This window comes from Triticum urartu, chromosome 7A (genome assembly GCF_056163025.1).
Source record: "Triticum urartu cultivar PI428250 chromosome 7A, HENAU_Tu73, whole genome shotgun sequence".
In the NCBI taxonomy this organism is placed as follows: Eukaryota; Viridiplantae; Streptophyta; class Magnoliopsida; order Poales; family Poaceae; genus Triticum; species Triticum urartu.
The window spans coordinates 163,772,446-163,799,363 of record NC_141879.1 but is presented as its reverse complement, the minus strand read 5'-3'; the positions used below and the strand labels follow the sequence as shown (position 1 = coordinate 163,799,363).

Here is a 26,918-nt window from a genome sequence, read left to right as displayed (position 1 = left end):
ATAGGCCGTAAACGGGCCCTGGGTTAGCGGGCTGTAAATGGGCTATATGCGAACGGGACGTTCACAGGCTTGTCGTGAGCCAGCCCGCCACCTTTTGACCAAGTCAAACGGGATGGCCTTTTCACAGGAATGGGCCTCTGTTGGGCCGTGCCACGTGTCGATGTATCATAGGCGCTTTGGGTCCAATGAGTGGATGACATCTGTCCCAACGTTGAGCCGACACGTGTTTCCTCCAGCCAATCATGATTTTACACGTGGAAAATCCCCATTGGCCGGGGCTGTTAACGGGTTATCGGATCCAAACCGGACCCGATAGCTTAACGGAGTTCCGTTGCGGTGGATGCCATGTGTCGGTCACCCTTGATGAAAGCACTTCTGTGACGCGCGATTTATCGTCATGGAAGTGGACACTTCCGTGATGATAATTTTGGTAATGTCCTGGAACACTTCTACGACAGCACAAGTATGACTATCTTGATTATGTCATAAATTTGTCATGGATGTACATGCATGACAGAAAACGTGACCTACTGTGACAAACACGTATCATCACGGAAGTGTATTTTTTTGTAGTGTTGGTAGGAAAAGACCATCGCTCGTCCCCGACCGCCACTCATAAGGAAGACAATCAATAAATAAATCATGCTCCGACTTCGTCACATAATGGTTCACCATACGTGCATGCTACGGGAATCACAAACTTCAACACAAGTATTTCTCAAATTCACAACTACTCAACTAGCATGACTCTAATATCACCATCTCCATATCTCAAAACAATTATCAAGTATCAAACTTCTCATAGTATTCAATGCACTTATATGAAAGTTTTTATATTATTCCTAAAAGCAAATTTCCATGTTGTTCTAAAGGACTCTCAAAATAATATAAGTGAAGCATGAGAGATCAATTATTTTTATAAAATAAAACCACCGCCGTGCTCTAAAGATATAAGTGAAGCACTAGAGCAAAAACTATATGGCTCAAAAGATATAAGTGAAGCACATAGAGTATTACAATAAAATTCAAATCATGTGAGTCTCTCTCAAAAGGTGCGTACAGAAAGGATGATTGTGGTAAACTAAAAAGCAAAGACTCAAATCATACAAGACGCTCCAAGCAAAACACATATCATGTGGTGAATAAAAATATAGCTCCAAGTAAAGTTACCGATGGACGAAGACGAAAGAGGGGATGCCTTCCGAGGCATCCCCAAGCTTAGGCTTTTTGGTGTCCTTGAATTTTACCTTGGGGTTCCATGTCCATCCCCAAGATTTGGCTCTTGCCACTCCTTGTTCCATAATCCATCAAATCTTTACCCAAAACTTGAAAACTTCACAACACAAAACTTAAATAGAAAATCTCGTGAGCTCCGTTAGCGAAAGAAAACAAAACACCACTTCAAGGTACTGTAATGAACTCATTCTTGATTTATATTGGTGTTAAACCTACTGTATTCCAACTTCTCTATGGATTACAAACTATTTTACTAGCCATAGATTCATCAAAATAAGCAAACAACACACGAAAAACAGAATCTGTCAAAAACAGAACAGTCTGTAGTAATCTGTAGCTAGCGCAAGACCTGGAACCCCAAAAATTCTAAAATAAATTGCTGGACGTGAGTAATTTATCTATTAATCATATGAAAAAAGAATTAACTAAATAGAACTTTCCAAATAAAAATGACAGCAGTTCTCGTGAGCGCTAAAGTTTCTGTTTTTTACAGCAAGATCAAAAAGACTTTCCCCAAGTCTTCCCAACGGTTCCACTTGGCACAAACACTAATTAAACACAAAAAACACAACCAAAACAGAGGCTAGATAAATTATTTATTACTAAACAGGATCAAAAAGCAAGGAATAAAAATAAAATTGGGTTGCCTCCCAACAAGCGCTATCGCTTAACGCCCCTAGTTAGGCATAAAAGCAAGGATAGATCTAGGTATTGCCATCTTTGGTAGGCAATCCATGAGTGGCTCTCATAATAGATTCATATGGTAATTTAATTTTCTTTCTAGGGAAGTGTTCCATGCCTTTACTTAATGGAAATTGGAATTTAATATTCCCTTCCTTCATATCAATATTGCACCAATCGTTCTAAGGAAAGGTCTACCAAGAATAATAGGACATGAAGGATTGGAATCTATATCAAGAACAATGAAATCTACGGGCACATAGTTCCTATTTGCAACAATAAGAACACCATTAATTTTTCCCGTAGGTTTCTTAATAGTGGAATCCGCAAGGTGCAAGTTTAAAGAACAATCATCAAATTCACGGAATCCTAGCAAATCACATAAAGTTTTCGGAATCATGGAAACACTAGCACCCAAATAACACAAAGCATAGCATTCATGATCTTTAATTTAATTTTAATTGTAGGTTCCCACTCATCATAAAGTTTTCTAGGGATAGAAACTTTCAACTCAAGTTTTTCTTCATAAGATTGCACCAAAGCATCAACGATATGTTTAGTAAAAGCTTTATTTTGACTATAAGCATAAGGAGAATTTAGGACGGATTGCAACAAGGGAATACAATCTATCAAAGAGCAATTATCATAATTAAATCCTTGAAATCCAAGATAGTGGGTTCATTGATATCTAAAGTTTTGACCTCTTCAATCCCACTTTTACCAATTTTTGCATCAAGATCTAAAAACTCCGAATTTTTGGAATGCCTTCTAGGTAAAGGTGGCTCATCGTCAGTCCCATCATTATCAAGATTCATATTGCAAAACAAAGATTTAATAGGAGACACATCAATAACTTTTAGATCTTTGATACGTCTCCAACGTATCTATAATTTTTGATTGCTCCATGCTATATTATCTACTGTTTTGGACATTATTGGGCTTTATTATCCACTTTTATATTATTTTTGGGACTAACCTATTAACCGGAGGCCCAGCCCAGAATTGATGTTTTTTGCCTATTTCAGTGTTTCGGAGAAACAAAATATCAAACGGAGTCCAAACGGAATGAAACCTTTGGAAACGTGATTTTCTCATCATATAAGATCCAGGAGACTTGGACCCTCCATCGAGAAAGCCATGAGGCGGTCACGAGGGTGTAGCCCCCCCCCCCGCCCCTAGTGTGCGCCCCCCTGCCTCGTGGGCCCCTCGAAGCTCCACCAACGTACTCCTTCCTCCTATATATACCTACATACCCACAAACGATCGGGGACGGAGCCAAAACCTAATTCCACCGCCGCAACTTTCTGTATCCACGAGATCCCATCTTGGGGCCTGTTCCGGAGCTCCGCCGGAAGGGGCATCGATCACGGAGGGCTTCTACATCATCATCCAAGCCCCTCCAATGAAGTGTGAGTAGTTTACTTCAGACCTACGGGTCCATAGTTAGTAGCTAGATGGCTTCTTCTCTCTTTTTGGATCTCAATACAATGTTCTCCCCCTCTCTTGTGGAGATCTATTCGATGTAATCTTCTTTTTGCGGTGTGTTTGTTGAGACCGATGAATTGTGGGTTTATGATCCAGTCTATCTATGAATAATATTTGAATCTTCTCTGAATTCTTTTATGTATGATTGGTTATATTTGCAAGTCTCTTCGAATTATCAGTTTGGTTTGGCCTAGTAGATTGGTTGTTCTTGCCATGGGAGAAGTGCTTAGCTTTGGGTTCGATCTTGCGGTGTCCTTTCCCAATGACAGAAGGGGCAGCAAGGCACGTATTGTATTGTTGCCATCAAGGATAACAAGATGGGGTTTTTATCATATTGCATGAAACTATCCCTCTACATCATGTCATCTTACTTAAGGCATTACTCTGTTTTTAACTTAATACTCTAGATGCATGCTGGATAGCGGTCAATGAGTGGAGTAATAGTAGTAGATGCAGGCAGGAGTCGGTCTAATTGTCTCGGACGTGATGCCTATATACATGATCATACCTAGAAATTCTCATAACTATGCTCAATTCTGTCAATTGCTCAACAGTAATTTGTTCACCCACCGTTGAATACTTATGCTTTTGAGAGAAGCCACTAGTGAAAACTATGCCCCCGGGGTCTCTTTCCCATCATATCAATCTCCATCACTTTATTATTGCTTTGCTTTTACTTTGCTTTTACTTTTTACTTTGCATCTCTATACCAAAAATACCAAAAATATTATTTATCATCTCTATCAGATCTCACTTTCGTAAGTGAACATGAAGGGATTGACAACCCCTAAGCGCGTTCGTTGCGTTGAACTATTGTTTTTGTGTAGGTACAAGGGACTCGCGTGTAGCCTCCTACTGGATTGATACCTTGGTTCGCAAAAACTGAGGGAAATACTTACGCTACTTTGCTGCATCATCCTCTCCTCTTCGGGAAAATCCAACGCAATGCTCAAGAGGTAGCAAGAAGAATTTCTGGCGCCGTTGCCAGGGAGTCTGCGCAAAAGTCAACATACCAAGTACCCATCACAATCCCTATCTCCCGCATTACATTATTTGCCATTTGCCTTCGTTTTCCCCTCCCCCACTTCACCCTTGCCGTTTTATTCGCCCTCTCTCTCTATCCTCCTTCTCTATTTGTCTCTTTTTGCCCGTTTGCTTTTTGTTTGCTCGTGTGTTGGATTGCTTGTTGTCGCGATGGCTCTTCCTAGATTTGGTGATATTCACCTTAAAAGGTTAGAGGATACCGAAAACAACGTCAGGAAATTTATGGTTTTGCAATTTGAGCATAATAATTTCTTTAGAAATGAGCTTAAGGAACAAAAAGGTTTTATGAGTTATATGAATAAAGAGCTCGATGATATGTCTAAAGAATTTGATGGTATAAGATCCCAAATTGCTCATCTTGAAAAATTAACTGCTGAAATTTCGGATATGCAAGCTATCTTAGTCAATAAGAGGGCCGCTAAACCAGATTCCTATGAAAATAATGATGAAGATCTAGAAGTTATTGATGTGTCCCCTATTAAATCTTTGTTTTCCAATATTAATCTTGATAATGATGGGACTTAATATGATCCTCCTTTACCTAGAAGGTGTTCTAAAAATTCGGAGTATTTAGATCTTGATGATGAAATTGATAAAAGTGGGATTAAAAGAAATAAAACCCTACATGATGCTAAACCCACTATATTGGATTTCAAGAAATTTAATTATGAAAATTGCTCTTTAATTGATTGTATTTCCTTGTTGCAATCCGTGCTAAATTCTCCCCATGCTTATAGTCAAAATAAAGTCTTTACCGAACATATCGTTGATGCCTTGATGCAATCTTATGAAGAAAAACTTGAGTTGAAAGTTTCTATCCCTAGAAAACTTTATGATGAGTGGGACCTACTATTAAAATTAAAATTAAAGATTATGAGTTTTATGCTTTGTGTGATTTGGGTGCTAGTGTCTCTACTATTCCCAAAACTTTGTGTGATTTGCTAGATTTCCGTGATTTTGATGATTGCTCTCTAAACTTGCATCTTGTGGATTCCACTATTAATAAACCTATGGGAAGAATTAATGATGTTCTTATTGTTGCAAATAGGAATTATGTGCCCATAGATTTTATCGTTCTTGATATAGATTGCAATCCTTCTTGCCCTATTATTCTCGGTAGACCTTTCCTTAGAATGGTTGGTGAAATTATTGATATGAAGGAAGGGAATATTAGATTTAAATTTCTATTAAAAAAGGGCATGGAACACTTCCCTAGAAAGAAAATAAAATTACCATATGAATCTATCATGAGAGCCACTTATGGATTGCCTACCAAAGATGGCAATACCTAGATCTATTCTTGCTTGTTATGCCTAGCTAGGGGCGTTAAACGATAGCGCTTGTTGGGAGGCAACCCAATTTTATTTTTATTCCTTGCTTTTTGCTCCTATTTAGTAATAAATAATTTATCTAGCCTCTGTTTTGGTTGTGTTTTTTGTGTTTAATTAGTGTTTGTGCCAAGTGGAACCATTGGGAAGACTTGGGGAAAGTCTTGTTGAACTTGCTGTAAAAAACAGAAACTTTAGCGCTCACGAGAACTGCTGTCATTTTTATTTGGAAAGTTCTATTTAGTTAATTATTTTTTCATATGATTAATAGATAAATTCCTCACGTCCAGCAATTTATTTTAGAATTTTTGGGGTTCCAGGTCTTGCGCTAGCTACAGATTACTACAGACTGTTCTGTTTTTGACAGATTCTGTTTTTCGTGTGTTGTTTGCTTATTTTGATGAATCTATGGCTAGTAAAATAGTTTGTAATCCATAGAGAAGTTGGAATACAGTAGGTTTAACACCAATCTCTACTCGCCCGTACGTCGTTCTTTCGCTCGCACGCAACCCCTCGCATCGATCGACCTCCCCCACCGATTTTTTTTCCAAATAAAACGTTTGACTCCACCTCCTCTTCCGCATGGAAAAAAGGGAGGAAATCACCTATGTTTTTTGTTTCCTTTCACGGTCTCCATCCTATCCAGACCCGCCCTCACCCCCGAACCTCTCCAAACCACCTCCACCCAGATCTCCACAACCCCCTGATCCTCGCCTAAACCACTCTGGCGAGCCCTCCCATGGCCACCTCGACGCCGTGAGATTTGTGGGCGGCGGAATCGAGAGGTTATCATGGAGTGTAGGTCGTTGTGTGACTACATGGTGACGCCCGGCTGAAGCATCGAGATGGAGGACATGGCCGCCGCTGTGCTATGCTTTACTGGTGTGTCCGTGCGCCTGCTCACTAGGCGCCGCGACGGGTTGGGTCTCACCGCTGCCATGGTCCTCCAGTGCTCCTCTTCATCCTGTTCAGCAGCCATGGAGGCGCCGATGTACGCCAGGTCTAGAAACCATTGGACTATGTTCTGACGGTCTATGCCTTTTGTGTAATTGTGCAGGAGTTGAACTACTGCCGCGGGAGGCTGCACGTCATGCTAAGCAATCGTCCTGAGCAAGCAGTTGAGGCTACACCAGCTAAGGATCCGGTGGAAGCCGATTCATCTCTGCTGATCTGAGAAAGAATAATGGGAAGGTAAGTCTGTAAGCATTGAAATTTTCTATACTTTCTATGACGATGCAATCTACCTTCTACATGTAAATAGAATATCGCATATCGGTAATAATATCTTTGTAGTGCAGTTTTGCATAATGTGGAAGCTTGTACTAATTGGCTGCTTACCGTGACACCAACATATGTGCTTTCTCCGCTTTGCGTTTTTGTTATTGTGATGAATTCTAATTTAACAAGAGATGCATGTCCGCATAGGATACAACTAGCTGCATGGCATGAGATTATTCAACGCGTTGAGTAATCTGGAATGGTAACATTTTTGGTTAAATGGGATGCTCTTGAGATTATTTCTCATGCCAACATGGCATGCCCGAGTGAAAAATGTGCCACCATTGGAAAGGGCCGTGCCTTGTTAGAGGAGGTTTCTGGTTGGATAAATGAGAAGGCATGATGCCTGTTTGGGCTTAGATGACTCCTAACATTGCAAGTATTATAGAGGGAACTTGATCTACATCTATTGAGTAATTAGCAGTCACATGTCTTCTGTGTTTTTACTTGTTATGGTGTCAACTGATGAAGTTCTAACATTTTTTTATCATTGACTACTTTTCAAAAACTTAGTTTTCTCACTGTATTGATCTTAGTAGTTTGGTTCTCCGGTCATACATTACATTGTTCTACATATCTTCCCTGGATTATTTGGCTTGGGCATCAACTGGGACAGGGTGGGACATCATGGTGGGATTAGGCATGTAAATTCTGGTTTTAGTTTTACTTTCATGTTTGGTAAGACAGACAAAAACTGTGAGTGACTGATTTGTATCTTGAAATGCATCCTATGATGAATCATCATGAAGTGTCGATGTATATTGAACTTTCTAAAATGATGGGACTTCAACCCTCAAACTCATAATCCACCCTCCCTACCCCTCCCTGAATTACCGTCCCCTCCAGCCAAACAACACCACAATTTCTAATTTGATATTCCGTTCGCTATATTAAACATCAGTCATGTTCATATTGCACTGTCAAGATCAGATATGTAGTGCACAATTGATGATAATCTTTTTAAAGTCTTAACATTGCTAGCCCACACCGACGAACTCTGCTATTCGGACTCTGATCCCTAGGCGCCGGACGCATACCCACAACCACGGCCAAACCGTCAGTGAGTGCCTCACATTAGATGTTGATCCACTCCACCTCCGGTTATCATAGACCAACCTATCCGAGGTATACCATATTACCACTCTAAAATTCAACCACTTTTTTAGTCACAAATTGAACAACTTTTGTTATAAAAAATTAACTGGACCAATGATGAAGTGATTGGATTTTAACCTATGACATCGTGGTAGATTTTCAAAGATGAAGACTTCTTAGATTTTATTGAAATATTTTATGGGAATTTTTTGCAGGATTTTTAGCAGACATCTATTTTCATAGGTTTATTTGTAGTGAGTCAAAGATGAAGACTAGCGAATTAGAAAGTTTATTTGTGGCGAGTACATATTTTGGAGCGGTTAATTAGAAAGTTTAGCACAAAAGACTCTGTGTTATGTGTCTCTAGAATTTACTTTACATTTTGGAAGTAATGAATTAAGGACCGAACTATTTTTTTTGGTGTGTCTGTCTGAAAGATTACTTGTGTTGTTATTAATCATAATCGATTTCCTCATTAGAATCTTCATGAGTTTGAGTCTCCTCATTCTCACTATCTACAGAGCCATCTAGAACAACCTGTACCCTCGCTGCATAAGTAGCTTCAGAAAAAAAAACATGGTTATGCAACAAAAGCAATGCAAATTAGCATATTCAGTTAGCACGAACATCTGTAGGGATAACAAGCGATAGTTCAGCTCTGACAGCCAGGGCCACAATAACTACAATATCGACGAACTCTGCTATTCAGACTCTGATCCCTAGGCACCGGACGCATACCCACAACCACGACCAGACCGCTAGTGATTGCCTCACATTAGATGCTAATCCACTCCACCTCCGGTTATCATAGACCAACCTATCCGAGGTATACCATATTACCACTCTAAAATTCAACCACTTTTTTAGTCACAAATTGAACAACTTTTGTTATAAAAAATTAATTGGACCAATGATGAAGTGATTGGATTTTAACCTATGACACCGTGGTAGATTTTCAAAGATGAAGACTTCTTAGATTTTATTGAAATATTTTATGGGAATTTTTGCAGGATTTTTAGCAGACATCTATTTTCATAGGTTTATTTGTAGTGAGTCAAAGATGAAGACTAGTGAATTAGAAAGTTTGTTTGTGGCGAGTACATATTTTGGAGCGGTTAATTAGAAAGTTTAGCACAAAAGACTCTTTGTTATGTGTCTCTGGAATTTACTTTACATTTTGGAAGTAATGAATTAAGGACCGAACTATTTTTTTTGGTGTGTCTGTCTGAAAGATTACCTGTGTTGTTATTTATCATAATCGATTTCCTCATTAGAATCTTCATGAGTTTGAGTCTCCTCATTCTCACTATCTACAGAGCCATCTAGAACAACCTGTACCCTCGCTGCATAAGTAGCTTCAGAAAAAAACATGGTTATGCAACAAAAGCAATGCAAATTAGCATATTCAGTTAGCACGAACATCTGTAGGGATAACAAGCGATAGTTCAGCTCTGACGGCCAGGGCCACAATAACTACACTAAGCCCCTAGGCATGTCCATGATAAAGTAGATTCCATATAACAGAATCTAACACTAACTATTACCATTAACAAATAGCATGTATCAAGGATTTTCAGTTCAAGATATGGATTTTAAAAAACAAATCAATAATCTTTTACTGAAATGTTGGTACTTACAGTAACAAACTAACCAACAGTACACCCCAAATTCAGCAGAGAACTTAAATTTCAGTTTTCGCTCAAAAGACAACTAGCGATTGCCGTAAATTTTGAAGTAAATGCAAGCATAATCCATGTGATGTGCATATGCAATACACAAGACAAATTGCATTTGCACACTAACAAGGCACAAATAATCTTAGGAGCTGCCAAGGATCTTTTATATTCTTACCTGAGCAATGGAGCAGCCCTCTCTCTGTACAAACTATTCTCTCGATTAAAACAATTGGTTGAACGGTTGCATAGTTGTTGATGCCAACAAACATCACTATTGTGTATATTGCTCCACTGACCATTCTAAGAGTATTGGCATCCACCCCTACATCAAGGCACAAAAAATTCAGATGCTGGTACATTGTAATCAATGAGTAAAAGATAAAGATAAGTACAGTAATTACATAATGGTGCCAATCTTCCAAAAGATGGAGCCAAGCAGCAAGGTTGTGAACAAAGTGAAGGAAAATCTGACAAGGTTGTAATCTGGGTTGTGCCAATAGGTCAACCAATGCTTCCAGAGGCAGGCTTTGAACTGCCCTATAATGGATTGCGAGTACTCTGGATCGAGGCGGCTCCCCGAATCTAATTCCAGAGAAGAAATCCATCAATTAAAGTCATCTACAAACTGAAAATTATTGTATGATAGTGCAAGCAGATCTCAGTTTCAAAATGAAAAATACACTTCTCAGTTTTACAAACTGAAAATTATGACAGTACAAACTGAAAATACACCAACGCTGACCGTGCCTCCCCCAACCTTGTACAGGCATATACGACGGTCCATTTTCAGCAGTCATATGACTTTGCGTATTGTACATAAAAATCTGTACAAACTGCGCCAGAATAAAAGTTTCTGAAGAAGGAACTCCAAAGATTTCTGCAGTTTTCTGCAGTTTTGGATTTCTACGGTTTTATCATCTTTGAAGATAAGTTGCAGTAAGCGAGCAAATAGGGAGGAGGGTGATACCTTCCGTGCTTGGCATAGCGTCTGTGGCACTATGGTGGGACGGGAGCAGCGGTGGAAGAAGCAGAGCTGGACGAGCGATGGTCTTCCGTCCAACCAACCAACAGAGTAGAGGGAGGGGAAGAGAGAGGAGGGACCCTCCATGACGAGCTCCAGGCCTTCCATGGCGGACCTCCATGTCGATATCCCTGTCAGTGGAGAAGACCAGACCGTACGTAGTTGCTCCTGTCGGTGAACCTTCCAAGGCGTCGTCCTGCTCCTTGTCATGGTGGCCCTTCCATGGCATCATCCTGGTAATGGAGACGGGGTCAGAGAGGGAGAAGAGACGGGAGTGAGTGAATCCAGATGAGAAGGAGCGAGGGAGCTAGGAAGGGATGACGTACCGCACGGCGTTGGAGTGGAGGAAGGCCATTGCAGATCGAGCCGACGCACTCGAAATCAGCCACCGGAGAATAAAAATGAGATCTTGGCACCAACGATGGAGCCAATGGAGAGGCGCCGGCAACACGGGCGAGGGAGAGGCACCGGCGACGCGGGCAAGGGAGAGGCACCGGCGGCGCGGGCAAGGGAGAGGCACCGGCGACACGAGCTAGCGAGAGGCGCCGGTGACGCAGGCGAGACAGAGAGTGGGTGAGTGAGCGAGAGAGTGGATGAGGTGGGAGGGTAGTTTAGGAAAAAAGCAAAAACAATTGTACATGGCGAAGTTTGTACTAGAAACTCCTAGCCACAAATATATATGTAACTAGCAAGATGCCCGTGTGTTGCACGGAACATCAAGATGCATTTGTATGAGTAGTTTATCGTATAAGAGAAAAGGATGAACGAGGGAAGGCCTTATTTGCAAATATGAGAGGGGTGTGGGTATCTTTTTGCAAAATTGCCATAGTTTCCTTCCTATCCGTTAGATATAAATCGGACGGCCTATATTGCAAGATGGCAGGCACACCATCATCACCAACTCTGTTTTTTATAAGAAGCTAGCAAGGTGCCCGTGCTTTGCACGGAACATCGAGATGCATTTGTATGAGTAGTTTATCTTGTGGGAGAAAAGGATGAATGAGGGAAAGCCTTATTTGCAAATGTGGAGAGGGGTGTGGGTATCTTTTTGCAAAATTGCCGTAGTTTCCTTCCTATCCGTTAGATATAAATCGGACGGCCTATATTGCATGATGGCAGGCACGCCATCATCACCAACTCTGTTTTTTTTATAAGAGTAGAGAAGAAAGAGTATAAAATATCATTTGTACTCCCTCTATTTCCAAATATAAGTTTTTTAGAGATTTCAACAAGTGACTACTTCTAGAGCAAAATGAGTGAACCTACATTCTAAAATATGACTACATACATCCGTAAGTTGTAGTGCACTTGAAATGTCTAAAAAGCCTTACATTTAGAAACGGAGGGAGTATATATTTATATATTTATATGTAATTAGCAGTATCTAGTTTTTTATTGCAAATAAAAAATGTGTTAGTCAGACTTTTTATATGTTCCACTTTGTTCACCAGAGATAAAAAATGATGGATTCTAATGATGTTTTAGAAATATCATCACACATACTTCAATTATTGCTGATAAAGACTTTTGCCCCGCTTTATATATAAAGCAATGATCATCGATCAACCGCAAACCACCGCATACAACACATGCCCACACACACCCAGGGCAGGATACAGAGGTGCTGGAGAACAACTACAAACTCCAAGCAGAACATAGCGCACTATAGGTTGGAAGATAAATCATCGCTAGATTTTGAAGAATCCCTCAACGTGACACCACGAAGAGGAGCAGTCGAACATCGAGGGATCAGGGCCTCCAAAGCGGCGTCTTCAAGAAGATCACGACGCGTAGCGCTACCACCACCCAATCCAAAGGATCAGGGTCTTCACCCAGAGCGTCCCGGAGCATCAAGAACAGCCATGACGGAGCCTTTAGGAAGGATACGACGCCCACACACACTGTTGCCGTCAGTCGGCCAAAGGCAAACAAAGTTTTCACCCTGGTAAGCACTATCCACCAGCGGAACAGGGGATGCGCAACCAAAACAGGCCAACCACCCCCACCACCGAATGCCGAAAACTAGCCGCCCTCATGGTCATGGCCACTAGCCAGCACCCGAGCCGTGCACGCCGCCCCCGCTGGCAGTGGCTAGAGTTTCCTCCCGGTCGCACGCGAGGCGATTCGGGAGGAGGGAGGGGAGAGGGGACTCGACTTCAATTATTATGCAATGGTGTCTGTGTTATATTGTCTCTACCTTTGAAATTTAACATACATTATCTTTTTATAACTTCAGCAAAATATTTAAAAAGCCCGTGGCAACGCACGGGCATTCTACTAGTATAAATAAAGAATGAGTTCATTACAGTACCTTGAAGTGGTCTTTTGTTTTATTTCGCTAACGGAGCTCACGAGATTTTCTACTTTAAGTTTTGTGTTGTGAAGTTTTCAAGTTTGGGGTAAAGATTTAATGGATTATGGAACAAGGAGTGGCAAGAGCCTAAGCTTGGGGATGCCCATGGCACCCCCAAGATAATATAAGGACACATAAAAGCCAAAGCTTGGGGATGCCCCAGAAGGCATCCCCTCTTTCGTCTACTTCTATCGGTAACTTTACTTGGAGCTATATTTTTATTCACCACATGATATGTGTTTTGCTTGGAGCGTCTTTTATGATTTGAGTCTTTGCTTGTTAGTCTACCACAATCATCCTTGATGTACACACCTTTTGAGAGAGCCATACATGATTTGGAATTTGATAGAATACTCTATGTGCTTCACTTATATCTTTTGAGCTTTATAGTTTTGCTCTAGTGCTTCACTTATATCTTTTAGAGCATGGTGGTGGATTTGTTTTATAGAAACTATAGATCTCTCATGCTTCACTTAGATTATTTTGAGAGTCTTAATGGCATGGTAATTTGCTTAAAATCCTAATGTGCTTGGTATGCAAGATTAATAATAAAACTTTCTTATGAGTGTGTTGAATACTAAGAAAAGTTTGATGCTTGATGATTGTTTTGAGATATGGAGGTAATAATATCAAAGTCATGCTAGTTGAGTAGTTGTGAAATTGAGAAATACTTGTGTTGAAGTTTGCAAGTCCCGTAGCATGCACATATGGTAAACGTTATGCAACAAATTTGAAACATGAGGTGTTATTTGATTGTCCTCCTTATGAGTGGCGGTCGGGGACGAGCGATGGTCTTTTCCTACCAATCTATCCCCCTAGGAGCATGCGCGTAGTGCCGAGGTTTTTGATGACTTGTAGATTTTTGCAATAAGTATGTGAGTTCTTTATGACTAATGTTGAGTCCATGGATTATACGCACTCTCACCCTTCCATCCTTGCTAGCCTCTTCGGTACCGTGCATTGCCCTTTCTCACATTGAGAGTTGGCGCAAACTTCGCAGGTGCATCCAAACCCCGTGATATGATACGCTCTTTCACACATAAACCTCCTTATATCTTCCTCAAAACAGCCACCATACCTACCTATTATGGCATTTCCATAGCCATCCCGAGATATATTGCCATGCAACTTTCCATCATTTCGTTCATCATGACACGTTCATCATTGTCATATTGCTTAGCATGATCATGTAGTTGACATAGTATTTGTGGCAAAGCCACAGTTCATAATTCTTGCATACATGTCACTCTTGGTTCATTGCATATCCTGGTACACCGCCGGAGGCATTCATATAGAGTCATCTTTGTTCTAGTATCGAGTTGTAATCATTGAGTTGTAAATAAATAGAAGTGTGATGATCATCATTATTAGAGCATTGTCCCAAGTGAGGAATAAAAAAAGGCATAAAAAAGAGAAGGCCCAAAAAAAGAGAAAGGCCATAAAAAAGGCCCAAAAATGAGAGAAAAAGAGAGAAGGGACAATGTTACTATCCTTTTACCACACTTGTGCTTCAAAGTAGCACCATGATCTTCATAGTAGAGAGTCTCTCATGTTATCACTTTCATATACTAGTGGGAATTTTTCATTATAGAACTTGGCTTGTATATTCCAACAATGGGCCTCCTCAAGTGCCCTAGGTCTTCGTGAGCAAGCAAGTTGGATGCACACCCACTAGTTTCTTTCGTTGAGCTTTCATACATTTATAGCTCTAGTGCATTTGTTGCATGGCAATCCCTACTCCTTGCATTAACATCAATCGGTGGGCATCTCCATAACCCATTGATTAGCCTCACTGATGTGAGACTTTCTCCTTTTTTGTCTTCTCCACATAACCCCCTCATTACATTCTATTCCACCCATAGTGCTATGTCCATGGCTCGCGCTCATATATTGCGTGAAAGTTTATAGGTTTGAGATTACTAAAGTATGAAACAATTGCTTGGCTTGTCATCGGGGTTGTGCATGATGAGAGCATTCTTGTGTGATGAAAATGAAACATGACTAAACTATATGATTTTGTAGGGATGAACTTTCTTTGGCCATGTTATTTTGAGAAGACATAGTTGCTTAGTTAGTATGCTTGAAGTATTATCATTTTTATGTCAATATGAACTTTTGTCTTGAATCTTTCAGATCTGAATATTCATACCACAATTAAGAAGAATTACATTAAAATTATGCCAAGTAGCACTCCACATCAAAAATTCTCTTTTTATCATTTACCTACTCGAGAATGAGAAGGAATTAAGCTTGGGGATGCTTGATACGTCTCCAACGTATCTATAATTTTTGATTGCTCCATGCTATATTATCTACTGTTTTGGACATTACTGGGCTTTATTATCCACTTCTATATTATTTTTGGGACAAACCTATTAACCGGAGGCCCGGCCCAGAATTGCTGCTTTTTTCCTATTTCAGTGTTTTAGAGAAACAGAATATCAAACGGAGTCCAAACGGAATGAAATCTTCGGAAACGTGATTTTCTCATCAGATAAGATCCAGGAGACTTGGACCCTCCGTCAAGAAAGCCACGAGGCGGTCATGAGGGTGGAGGGCGCCCCCCCTAGGGCGCACCCCCTGCCTCGTGGGCCCCTCGAAGCTCCACCGACGTACTCCTTCCTCCTATATATACCTATACGTACCCCCAAACGATCGGGGACGGAGCCAAAAACCTAATTCCACCGCCGCAACTTTCTGTATCCATGAGATCCCATCTTGGGGCCTGTTCCGGAGCTCCGCCGGAAGGGGCATCGATCACGGAGGGCTTCTACATCATCATCCAAGCCCCTCTGATGAAGTGTGAGTAGTTTACTTCAGACCTATGGGTCCATAGTTAGTAGCTAGATGGCTTCTTCTCTCTTTTTGGATCTCAATACAATGTTCTCCCCCTCTCTTGTGGAGATCTATTTGATGTAATCTTATTTTTGCGGTGTGTTTGTTGAGACCGATGAACTGTGGGTTTATGATCCAGTCTATCTATGAATAATATTTGAATCTTCTCTGAATTCTTTTATGTATGATTGGTTATCTTTGCAAGTCTCTTCGAATTATCAGTTTGGTTTGGCCTACTAGATTGGTTGTTCTTGCCATGGGAGAAGTGCTTAGCTTTGGGTTCGATCTTGCGGTGTCCTTTCCCAGTGACAGAAGGGGCAGCAAGGCATGTATTGTATTGTTGACATCAAGGATAACAAGATGGGGTTTTTATCATATTGCATGAAACTATCCCTCTACATCATGTCATCTTGCTTAAGGCGTTACTCTATTTTTAACTTAATACTCTAGATGCATGCTGGATAGCGGTCAATGAGTGGAGTAATAGTAGTAGATGCAGGCAGGAGTCGGTCTACTTGTCTCGGACGTGATGCCTATATACATGATCATACCTAGATATTCTCATAACTATGCTCAATTCTGTCAATTGCTCAACAGTAATTTGTTCACCCACCGTAGAATACTTATGCTCTTGAGAGAAGCCACTAGTGAAACCTATGGCCCCGGGGTCTCTTTCTCATCATATCAATCTCCATCACTTTATTATTGCTTTGCTTTTACTTTTTACTTTGCATCTCTATACCAAAAATACCAAAAATATTATTTATCATCTCTATCAGATCTCACTTTCGTAAGTGACCGGAAGGGATTGACAACCCCTAAGCGTGTTGGTTGCGTTGAGCTATTGTTTTTATGTAGGTACAAGGGACTCGCGCGTAGCCTCCTACTGGATTGATACCTTGGTTCTGAAAAACTGAGGGAAATATTTATGCTACTTTGCTGCATCATCCTCTCCTCTTCGGGGAAATCCAACGCAGTGCTCAAGAGGTAGCAATCTTCATATTTATTTTCATAAAAACTAGAAGAACACGCTTTCACAAAGCAATCTTTCTTAGCACGCATCCTAGTGGTTCTTTCTTTGCACTCATCAATGGAAATTCTCATGGCTTTGAGAGACTCATTGATATCATGCTTAGGTGGAATAGATCTAAGTTTGAAAGAATCAACATCAAGAGAAATTATATCCACGTTCCTAGCCAACTCATCAATCTTAAGCAATTTTTCTTCAATCAAAGCATTCAAACTCGTTTGCGAAGTAATAAATTCTTTAATACTAGATTCAAATTCAGAGGGAATCTTATTATAATGTCCATAAGAATTGTTGTAGGAATTACCATAATTAATAGAGGAATTACTAGGAAACGGCCTAGAATTAAAATTACCTCTATACGTGTTGTTACCAAAAAATTTCCTACCAACAAAATTCACATCCATAGATTCATTATTATTCTCAATCAAAGTATACAAAGGCGTATCATTAGGATCAGTAGGAGCACTCTTATTAGCAAACAATTTCATAAGTTCATCCATCTTTCCACTCAAAACATTAATCTCTTCAATTGCATGCACTTTTTTACTAGTAGATCTTTCAGTGTGCCATTGAGAATAATTAACCATAATATTATCTAGGAGTTTGGTAGCTTCTCCTAAAGTGATTTCCATAAAAGTGCCTCCCGCGGCCGAATCTAAAAGATTTCTAGAAGCAAAATTCAATCCGGCATAAAAAATCTGTATAATCATCCATAAATTCAAACCATGTGTAGGGCAATTACGTATCATCAATTTCATCCTCTCCCAAGATTGTGCAACATGTTCATGATCAAGTTGCTTAAAATTCATAATATCGTTTCTAAGAGAGATGATCTTAGCGGGAGGAAAATACTTAGAGATAAAAACATCTTTGCACTTATTCCATGAATCAATACTATTTTTAGGCAAAGACGAAAACCAAGCTTTAGCACGATCTCTAAGCGAAAACGGAAATAGCTTAAGTTTAACAATATCATTATCCACATCTTTCTTCTTTTGCATATCACACAAATCAACAAAGTGGTTTAGATGGGTAGCGGCATCTTCACTAGGAAGGTCGGCGAATTGATCTTTCATGACAAGATTCAACAAAGCAGCATTAATTTCACAAGATTCAGCATCGGTAAGAGGAGCAATCAGAGTGCTAATAAAATCATTATTGTTGGTATTGGCAAAGTCACACAATTTAGTATTATCTTGAGCCATCATGAAAAACAAGCAATCCAACACACAAGCAAACAGGAAATAGGCAAAAAAAGGCAAATAGAAAAAAGAGAAGGGGAACGGAAAAAGAGGGTGAATAAAATGGCAAGGGTGAAGTGGGGGAGAGAAAACGAGAGGAAAATGGCAAATAATGTAATGCAAGGGATAAGAGTTTGTGATGGGTACTTGGTATGTCTTGACTTGTGCGTAGACTCCCCGGCAACGGCGCCAGAAATGGCTCATTGTCGGGAGTCAAATCTTGAATTGACTTGGCGCGAATCTCCCCGGCAAAGGCGCCAGAAATCCTTCTTGCTACCTCTTGAGTACTGCGTTGGTTTTCCCTTAAAGAGGAAATGGTGATGCAATAAATTAGAGTAAGTATTTCCCTCAGTTTTTGAGAACCAAGGTATCAATCCAGTAGGAGATCACGCTCGAGTCCCACGCACCTACACAAACAAATAATAACCTCGCAACCAACGCGATAAAGGGGTTGTCAATCCCTTCACGGTCACTTACAAGAGTGAGATCTGATAGATATGATAAGATAATATTTTTGGTATTTTTATGATAAAGAGAAATAAAGATGCAAAGTAAAATAAACGGCAATAGAAATAGCTAAGTGTTGGAAGACTAGTATGATAGAAGATAGACCCGGGGGCCATAGGTTTCACTAGTGGCTTCTCTCAAGAGCATAAGTATTACGGTGGGTAAACGAATTACTGTCAAGCAATTGATAGAATTGAGCATAGTTATGAGAATATCTAGGTATGATCATGTATATAGGCATCACGTCCGTGACAAGTAGACCGAAACAATTCTGCATCTACTACTATTACTCCACACATCGACCGCTATCCAACATGCATCTAGAGTATTAAGTTCATAAGAACAGAGTAATGCTTTAAGCAAGATGACATGATGTAGAGGGATAAACCCATGCAATATGATATAAACCCCATCTTTTTATCCTCAATGGCAACAATACAATACATGTCGTTTCCCCTACTGTCACTGGGATCGAGCACCACAAGATTGAACCCAAAGCTAAGCACTTCTCCCATTGAAAGAAAGATCAATCTAGTAGGCCAAACCAAACTGATAATTCGAAGAGACTTGCAAAGATAAACCAATCATACATAAAAGAATTCAGAGAAGAATCAAATATTGTTCATAGATAAACTTGATCATAAACCCACAATTCATCGGATCTCGACAAACACACCGCAAAAGAAGATTACATCGAATAGATCTCCAAGAGAATCGAGGAGAACTTTGTATTGAGATCCAAAGAGAGAGAAGAAGCCATCTAGCTAATAACTATGGACTCGAAGGTCTGAAGTAAACTACTCACACATCACCAGAGAGGCCATGGAGTTGATGTAGAGGCCCTCCGTGATCAATGCCCCCTCCGGCGGAACTCCGGAAAAGGCCACAAGATGGGATCTCTAGGGTACAGAAGGTTGCGACGGTGGAATTAGGTTTTTGTGGTGCTCCTGGATGTTTGGGGGTACGTGGATATATATAGGAGGAAGAAGTACGACGGTGGAGCAACGAGGGGCCCACGAGGGTGGAGGGTGCGCCCAGGGGGGTAGGCGCGCCCCCCTGCCTCGTGGCCTCCTCGATTGTTTCTTGACGCCCACTCCAAGTCTCCTGGATCATGTTTGTTGAGAAAATCATGTTCCCGAAGGTTTCATTCCGTTTGGACTCTGTTTGGTATTCCTTTTCGGCGAAACTCTAAAATGGGCAAAAAGACAACAATTTGGGTTGGGCCTCCGGTTAGTAGGTTAGTCCCAAAAATGATATAAAAGTGTAAAATAAAGCCCATTAACATCCAAAATAGATAATATAATAGCATGGAGCAATCAAAAATTATAGATACGTTGGAGACGTATCACTTTTCCTTGCTCAAGCCTGCCTACTAGAATCGCCAGTGCATGAAAGGAAAAGTGAAGGAAAAACATAGGAATTGGAAAGTTTCCTATGGTACTACTATTCATGAATTTGGTTCAAAGGAATGGAGCAAAGGAAAACTGTAGGATTTGTTCCTTTAGTGTGTCCTTGTAAGAAAAACCGTAGGAATTTTAATTTCCACTTGTCCTCCTTTTCAAATTCCTATTCATGAATCACAAGATTAAGAGATAGTAGCATAATAGCATTATAACCGTACGTTTTCTTGTGGTTTGACTTAATCTCACCTTGCTTCTTTGCATCATGTGATCTTCCAATTCTTGTGAATCAAACACCCAGATTGGCATAAATCCTGTGTTTTTAAATTCTCTGTTTTGCACGTGCATTCCTATCCTATTCCTGTCTATTTCCTATCCCTGGATTGTTATAATCCTCAAATTCAAACAAGCCCTTACACTATTACTTCTGTTACAGATATGTGTCGAAGAAAACCTTGTGTGGTTTGTCCTTCTCCTGCTGCACTGTGTTCCACCCCAGCTCAGCTGCTCCAGCGACGGTAGGGTTCACCACAACAGGGATCCGCTCTCCAGACTGTCTTTCGCCGCCTCAGATCTTTGTCCCTGCCGCTGGTAGCCACGACAACTGCATTACCATCGTCAACTGAGTAGATGACCTTGAGGACTACACGGGTCCGTAAGAGAGGTCGCACTCTTCCGTGTCTACTTACGTTATGCATCGCTTAATATGATGACATGCTACTTTATCGTCGTGTTCACCTATTAGACTCCGAGTTAGGTCCAAACTAATGTTGAAACTTGAGTTTTTAAATGGTTGTGGGGTACATATTGGGGCAGCAATCAATACTATATGTCTACTATCTGGTTAATCTCGGGTGTCTACTATGAGTTTCATGTTGGCTGCAAACAAACATTAAAGGAGTCATTATCTATATTTTTTAACTAAAGCTATTATCTGCGTGCTATCATTGGTTTTGGGTCTATCCACAGTTTGCTACCATCACTCTGGATTTGTGCATGCACTCCTTACATAATCTCACTATGTTTTATTCCTATGCATGTCAGTTATTGTACACAATGGAACTGAACATGTAGAGCAAAACAGACGAGCCTTGCGTGGCAATAAAATTTCATGCAGACGTCGCTCCATGGTGGGCGCAAAGGCAGCCCCCCTCCACCCATTTTGGATCGTAATAAGAGGAAGATAACTGTTCTGGGGGGGATTCAGAAGGAGAAGACCACTCCTATTTACCCCCTGAGGTCTTCGCTCTAACTTGGCATGCTGATGTTGGTAATATCATGCATATGGTGCCTTGCATTGCTTATTGGATACATCAAATATGTCATCTACTTAGTTTAGACATTCTTTCTGTAAATGCCATTTGTTTAGTTTCTTTATCATATATGTGAATCATGCAATGCCATATTGTTTAGCCAGGCATCATATGTGTGAATTTTGCAATGCCACCCTGGTTAGCCAGTCATCTTATATGTGAATTATATCATGTCGTCATTTTTTTATTACGCGTTAAATTTGTCAACAATTTAGTACATTCAATTACTCTTCCTGTGCATCAGCCATTCGGCACGGTCACGGAAAAATCTGAAGTGGAAACAAGGCCTTCAGAGCAGACAATGCTATCTGACAAAGCGCATGTCTTGCTGGTTACAGATAGCTCCTCAGAGGAGGATTTAGAGACAGATGACCAGTCCTACCCCCCCCCCCCCCGAGGTGCATGCTCTAAGTTGGCAGGGTTATGTGATAACCCACAAGTATAGGGGATCGCAACAGTTTTCGAGGGTAGAGTATTCAACCCAAACTTATTGATTCGACACAAGGGGAGCCAAAGAATATTCTCAAGTATTAGCAGCTGAGTTGTCAATTCAACCACACCTGGAAACTTAATATCTGTAGCAAAGTATTTAGTAGCAAAGTAATATGATAGTAGTGATAACGGTGGCAAAAGTAACAGTATTGGTTTTGTAGTGATTGTAACAGTAGCAACGGAAAAGTAAATAAGCGAAGATCAATATGTGAAAAGCTCGTAGGCAATGGATCAGTGATGGATAATTATGTCGGATGCTATTCCTCATGCAATAGTTATAACATAGGGTGACACGGAACTAGCTCCAGTTCATCAATGTAATGTAGGCATGTATTCCGAATATAGTCATACGTGCTTATGGAAAAGAACTTGCATGACATCTTTTGTCCTACCCTCCCATGGCAGCGGGGTCCTATTGGAAACTAAGGGATATTATGGCCTCCATTTAATAGAGTACCGGACCAAAGCATTAACACTTAGTGAATACATGAACTCCTCAAACTACGGTCATCACCGGTGAGTGTCCCGATTATTGTCACTTTGGGGTTAACGGATCATAACACATAATAGGTGACTATAGACTTGCAAGATAGGATCAAGAACTCACATATATTCATGAAAACATAATAGGTTCAGATCTGAAATCATGGCACTCGGGCCCTAGTGACAAGCATTAAGCATATCAAAGTCATAGCAACATCAATCTCAGAACATAATGGATACTAGGGATCAAACCCTAGCAAAACTAACTCAATTACATGATAAATCTCATCCAACCCATCACCGTCCAGCAAGCCTATGATGGAATTACTCACGCACAGCGGTGAGCATCATGAAATTTGTGATGGAGGAAGGTTGATGATGATGATGGCGACATATTCCCCTCTTCAGAGCCCCGAACGGACTCCAGATCAGCCCTCCCGAGAGAGATTAGGGCTTGGCGGCGGCTCCATATTGTAAAACATGATGAATCCTTCTCTTTGATTTTTTTTCTCCCTGAACAGGAATATATAGAGTTGGAGTTGAGGTCGGTGGAGCACCAGGGGGCCCACGAGGCAGGGGGTACGCCCAGGGGGTAGGCGCCCCCCCACCCTCGTGGACAGGGTGTGGCCCCCTGGCCTTGATTCTTTCGCCAATATGTTTAATATATTCCAAAAATATTCTCCATTGATTTTTAGGTCATTCTAAGAACTTTTATTTCTGCACAAAAATGACACCATGGCAATTCTGCTGAAAACACCGTCAGTCCGGGTTAGTTCCATTCAAATCATGCAAGTTAGAGTCCAAAACAAGGGTAAAAGTGTTTGGAAAAGTAGATATGTTGGAGACGTATCAACTCCCCCAAGCTTAAACATTTGCTTGTCCTCAAGCAATTTAGTTGACAAACTGAAAGTGATAAAGAAAAACTTCTACAAACTCTGTTTGCTCTTGTTGTTGTAAATATGTAAAGCCAGCATTCAAGTTTTCAGCAAAGATTATGAACTAACCATATTCACAATAACATTTAGGTCTCATGTTTACTCATATCAATGGCATAATCAACTAGCGAGCAATAATAATAAATCTCAGATGACAACACTTTCTCAAAACAATCATAATATGATATAACAAGATGGTATCTCGCTAGCCCTTTCTGAGACCGCAAGACATAAATGTAGAGCACCCCTGAAGATCAAGGACTGACTAAAGATTGTGATTCATGGTAAAAGAGATGCAGTCATAGTCATACTCAATGTAAACTAATAGTAATGCATGCAAATGACGGTGGTGCTCTCCAACTGGTGCTTTTTAATAAGAGGATGATTACCCAACATAAAAGTAAATAGATAGGCACTTCTCAAAGGGAAGCGGGGATTTATAGAGGTGACAGAGCTCGATTTTGAAATAGAGATGAATAATATTTTGAGCGGTATACTTTCATTGTCAACATAACAACCAGGAGATCTCAATATCTTCCATGCTACACACATTATAGGCGGTTCCCAAGCAGAATGGTAAAGTTTATACTCCCCCACCACCAACAAGCATCAATCCATGGCTTGCCTGAAACAACGGGTGCCTCCAACTAACAACAATCCTGGGGGAGTTTTGTTTGCAATTATTTTGATTTGATTTGAGCATGGGAATGGGCATCCCGATGACCAGCCATTTTCTCGCGAGTGAGGAGCGGAGTCCACTCCTCTTGAGAATAACCCGCCTAGCATGGAAGATACAGACAGCCCTAGTTGATACATGAGCTATTTGAGCATACAAAACAGAATTTCATTTGAAGGTTTAGACTTTGGCACAGACAAATTTACTTGGAACGGCAGGTGGATGCCGCATATAGGAAGGTATGATGGACTCATATGGAATAAATTTTGGGGTTTATGGAGTTGGATGCACAAGAAGTATTCCCGCTTAGTACAAGTGAAGGCTAGAAAGAGACTGGGAAGCGACCAGCTAGGGAGCGACAACAGTCATGAACATGCATTAAAATTAATCAACACTGAATGCAAGCATGAGTAGGATATAAATCACCATGAACATAAATATCGTGGAGACTATGTTGATTTTGTTTCAACTACATGCGTGAACATGTGCCAACTCAAGCCACTCGAATCGTTCAAAGGAGGATACCACCCTATCATACCACATCACAACCATTTTAATAGCATGTTGGCACGCAAGATAAACCATTATAAACTCCTAGCTACTTAAGCATGGCATGAGCAACTATAATCTCTAATTGTCATTGCAAACATGTTTCATTCATAATAGGCTAAATCAGGAATGATGAACTAATCATATTTACAAAAACAAGAGAGGTCGAGTTCATACCAGCTTTTGTCATATCAACCAGTTCATCATATATCGTCATTATTGCCTTTCACTTGCACAACCAAACGGTGTGGATAATAATAATAGTGCACGTGCATTGGACTAAGCTGAAATCTGCAAGCATTCAATACAAGGGAGAAGACAAGGTAATATGGGCTCTTTGTTAGATCAACAATAATGCATATGAGAGCCACTCAACATTTTCGTCATGGTCTTCTCCTCTTGACCCCCAAAGGACAAGAAAAGAAATTAAACTATTTACATGGGAAAGCTCCCAACAAGCAAAAGAAGAACGAGAAATCTTTTTGGGTTTTCTTTTTAATTACTACTACTATAGGCATGGAAAATAAACTAGCTAAAAGCTACAACTAATTTTTTGGGTTTTTTATTAAGGTTTTTCAAACACACAAGAAGTAAGCTTAAAACAGAAAATAATCTAGCATGGATGATACAATGAAAAAGTATGAGCACCGACAACTGGCATGAGTGTGTGAACATGAATGTAATGTTGGTGAGAAATACGTACTCCCCCAAGCTTAGGCTTTTGGCCTAAGTTGGTCTATGCCCATGGATGAAAGTTGTAGTTGGGGTCGTACTAAGATGCAGCGGCAATTGCCTCATGAGCTGCAGCTTGGAGGCGAGCTGCCTCCGTCCTCCTCTCATACTCGTTCGCCTCCTCCCTGGTTATAATATATCTCCTTTTTTCTTGAAAGTCAAACAAACCAGGAGCAGGGAGAGCAACATGGACAATGCGATGTCTGTCAAAGATTAATCGGTATTGGAGGAACTGTTCGTTCCTCTCAACAAACTGATGACGAACCATAGCATTATAATCTAGATAAGTAGGGGGCAACTCCATATCATTTCCATGTATGGGTACCTTAAGAAAATTAGCTGAACGGGTTGCGTAAATTCCACTAAACAAATCTCCATTAATATTGTTATTATGCAACCTATGTGCAACAATGGCCCCCAAGTTATATTGTTTATCTCCTAATATAGCACTCTTGAGAACACTAAGATCCGGAACACACATGTGACAAGCCTCATCTTTACCGTTAATGCATCTACCCACGAAGAGAGCAAAATAATGTATGGCAGGAAAATGAATGCTCCCTATGGTAGCTTGCGTTATTTCTCTAGATTCCCCCATAGTGATACTAGCAAGAAATTCTTTAAATTCATATTTGCGAGGTTCACTAGCACTACCCCACTGCGGGAGTTTACAAGCAGTATTAAAATCTTCTAAGTCCATGGTATAAGATTTATCATAGAGATCAAATAGGACAGTGTGAGAATTGCGTGATGATGTAAATTTAAACCTTCTCACAAATGAATCAGTTAGGTAGCGGTATTGCGGGCACTTATCTGACACAAAGCCCTCAATATCAGCATTACGCACATACGCGTCAAATTCTTCCTTAATTCCCGCTTGGACCATAAAATCTTCTGACGGCCATTCACAAGGCCGCACTTGAGCTTCTCTTGGTAGTTCATAGTCCGGCTCACGTATCGCGGCCCTAGGTCCTTGCTTCCTTGAGGAACCACCTTGCTACATTTTCCTAAACATATTTGTTCCTCTGAAAAAATTCTGAAATTTTTAGTAACTCAAAATAAAGGTGAACCAAACTCAACAAAATTGATAGCAACTACTCCTACAAGTACCTAGAGGCCATATCATGCATTGAAACTACTCTTGACCACATATTTTATTTGACATGCAAGCTCAAGAACAGGGTCACCTAAGCAGCAAAAATTTGCAACGAATAAAGCACTAGAACAAAAACTAATTGGACCATGGAGGATTCACATACCAAAGAAAAATCCCCCAAAACAGTTTTGTGGATGGAGCTTTGAGCAAGGAGATCAAAAATGGCAGCACGATGAGCTAGAACACGGGTTTGAGCTAGGTGGGGATTTTTTTCTGGAGGAAGACAAAGTGTGTGGGTACAGGAATAAGTGGAGGGGGCCCACGTGGGATCCACGAGGCATGGGGTGCACCCTCCACCCTCGTGGGCACATGGTGAGGCCCCCTGGTGTGTCCTCAATGCCAATAATTCTTAAATATTCTGGAAAAAAATCA

General features: G+C 40.6%; 1 protein-coding gene across 6 annotated transcripts; it reads right to left on the bottom strand.

The window, feature by feature from the left end:
- Positions 1-6,672: 6,672 nt before the first annotated feature.
- Positions 6,673-16,199, bottom strand: LOC125551701 (uncharacterized). Of its 6 annotated transcripts, none has more exons than XM_048714991.2 (5): positions 11,171-16,197; positions 10,791-11,077; positions 9,999-10,145; positions 9,385-9,502; positions 6,673-6,944 (listed from the first exon to the last, which is right to left on the bottom strand). In XM_048714991.2, exons 1-4 carry the CDS (start codon positions 11,197-11,199, stop codon positions 9,393-9,395), a joined length of 573 nt encoding a protein of 190 aa, XP_048570948.1. In that variant the 5' UTR covers positions 11,200-16,197; the 3' UTR covers positions 6,673-6,944; positions 9,385-9,392. The 6 variants fall into 6 exon arrangements, 4 of the variants coding, with proteins under 4 accessions (XP_048570948.1, XP_048570951.1, XP_048570949.1 ...); XR_015610468.1 differs by lacking the exon at positions 9,385-9,502 and adding an exon at positions 10,225-10,405 and having other exon boundaries at positions 6,709-6,944; positions 11,171-16,199; XR_015610467.1 differs by having other exon boundaries at positions 6,709-6,944; positions 8,590-9,502.
- Between the last annotated feature and the right edge of the window lie 10,719 nt (positions 16,200-26,918).

Excerpts from the sequence above, each read along its gene's own strand:
- LOC125551701 (XM_048714991.2), bottom strand. The coding sequence starts at position 11,199 with ATGGCCTTCCTCCACTCCAACGCCGTGCG. Across the intron at positions 10,146-10,790 it reads CGCTATGCCAAGCACGGAAG|GGGTGGATGCCAATACTCTT; the intron begins GTATCACCCTCC and ends GCCTTGATGTAG. Across the intron at positions 9,503-9,998 it reads AGGGCTGCTCCATTGCTCAG|CTACTTATGCAGCGAGGGTA; the intron begins GTAAGAATATAA and ends TTTTTTCTGAAG.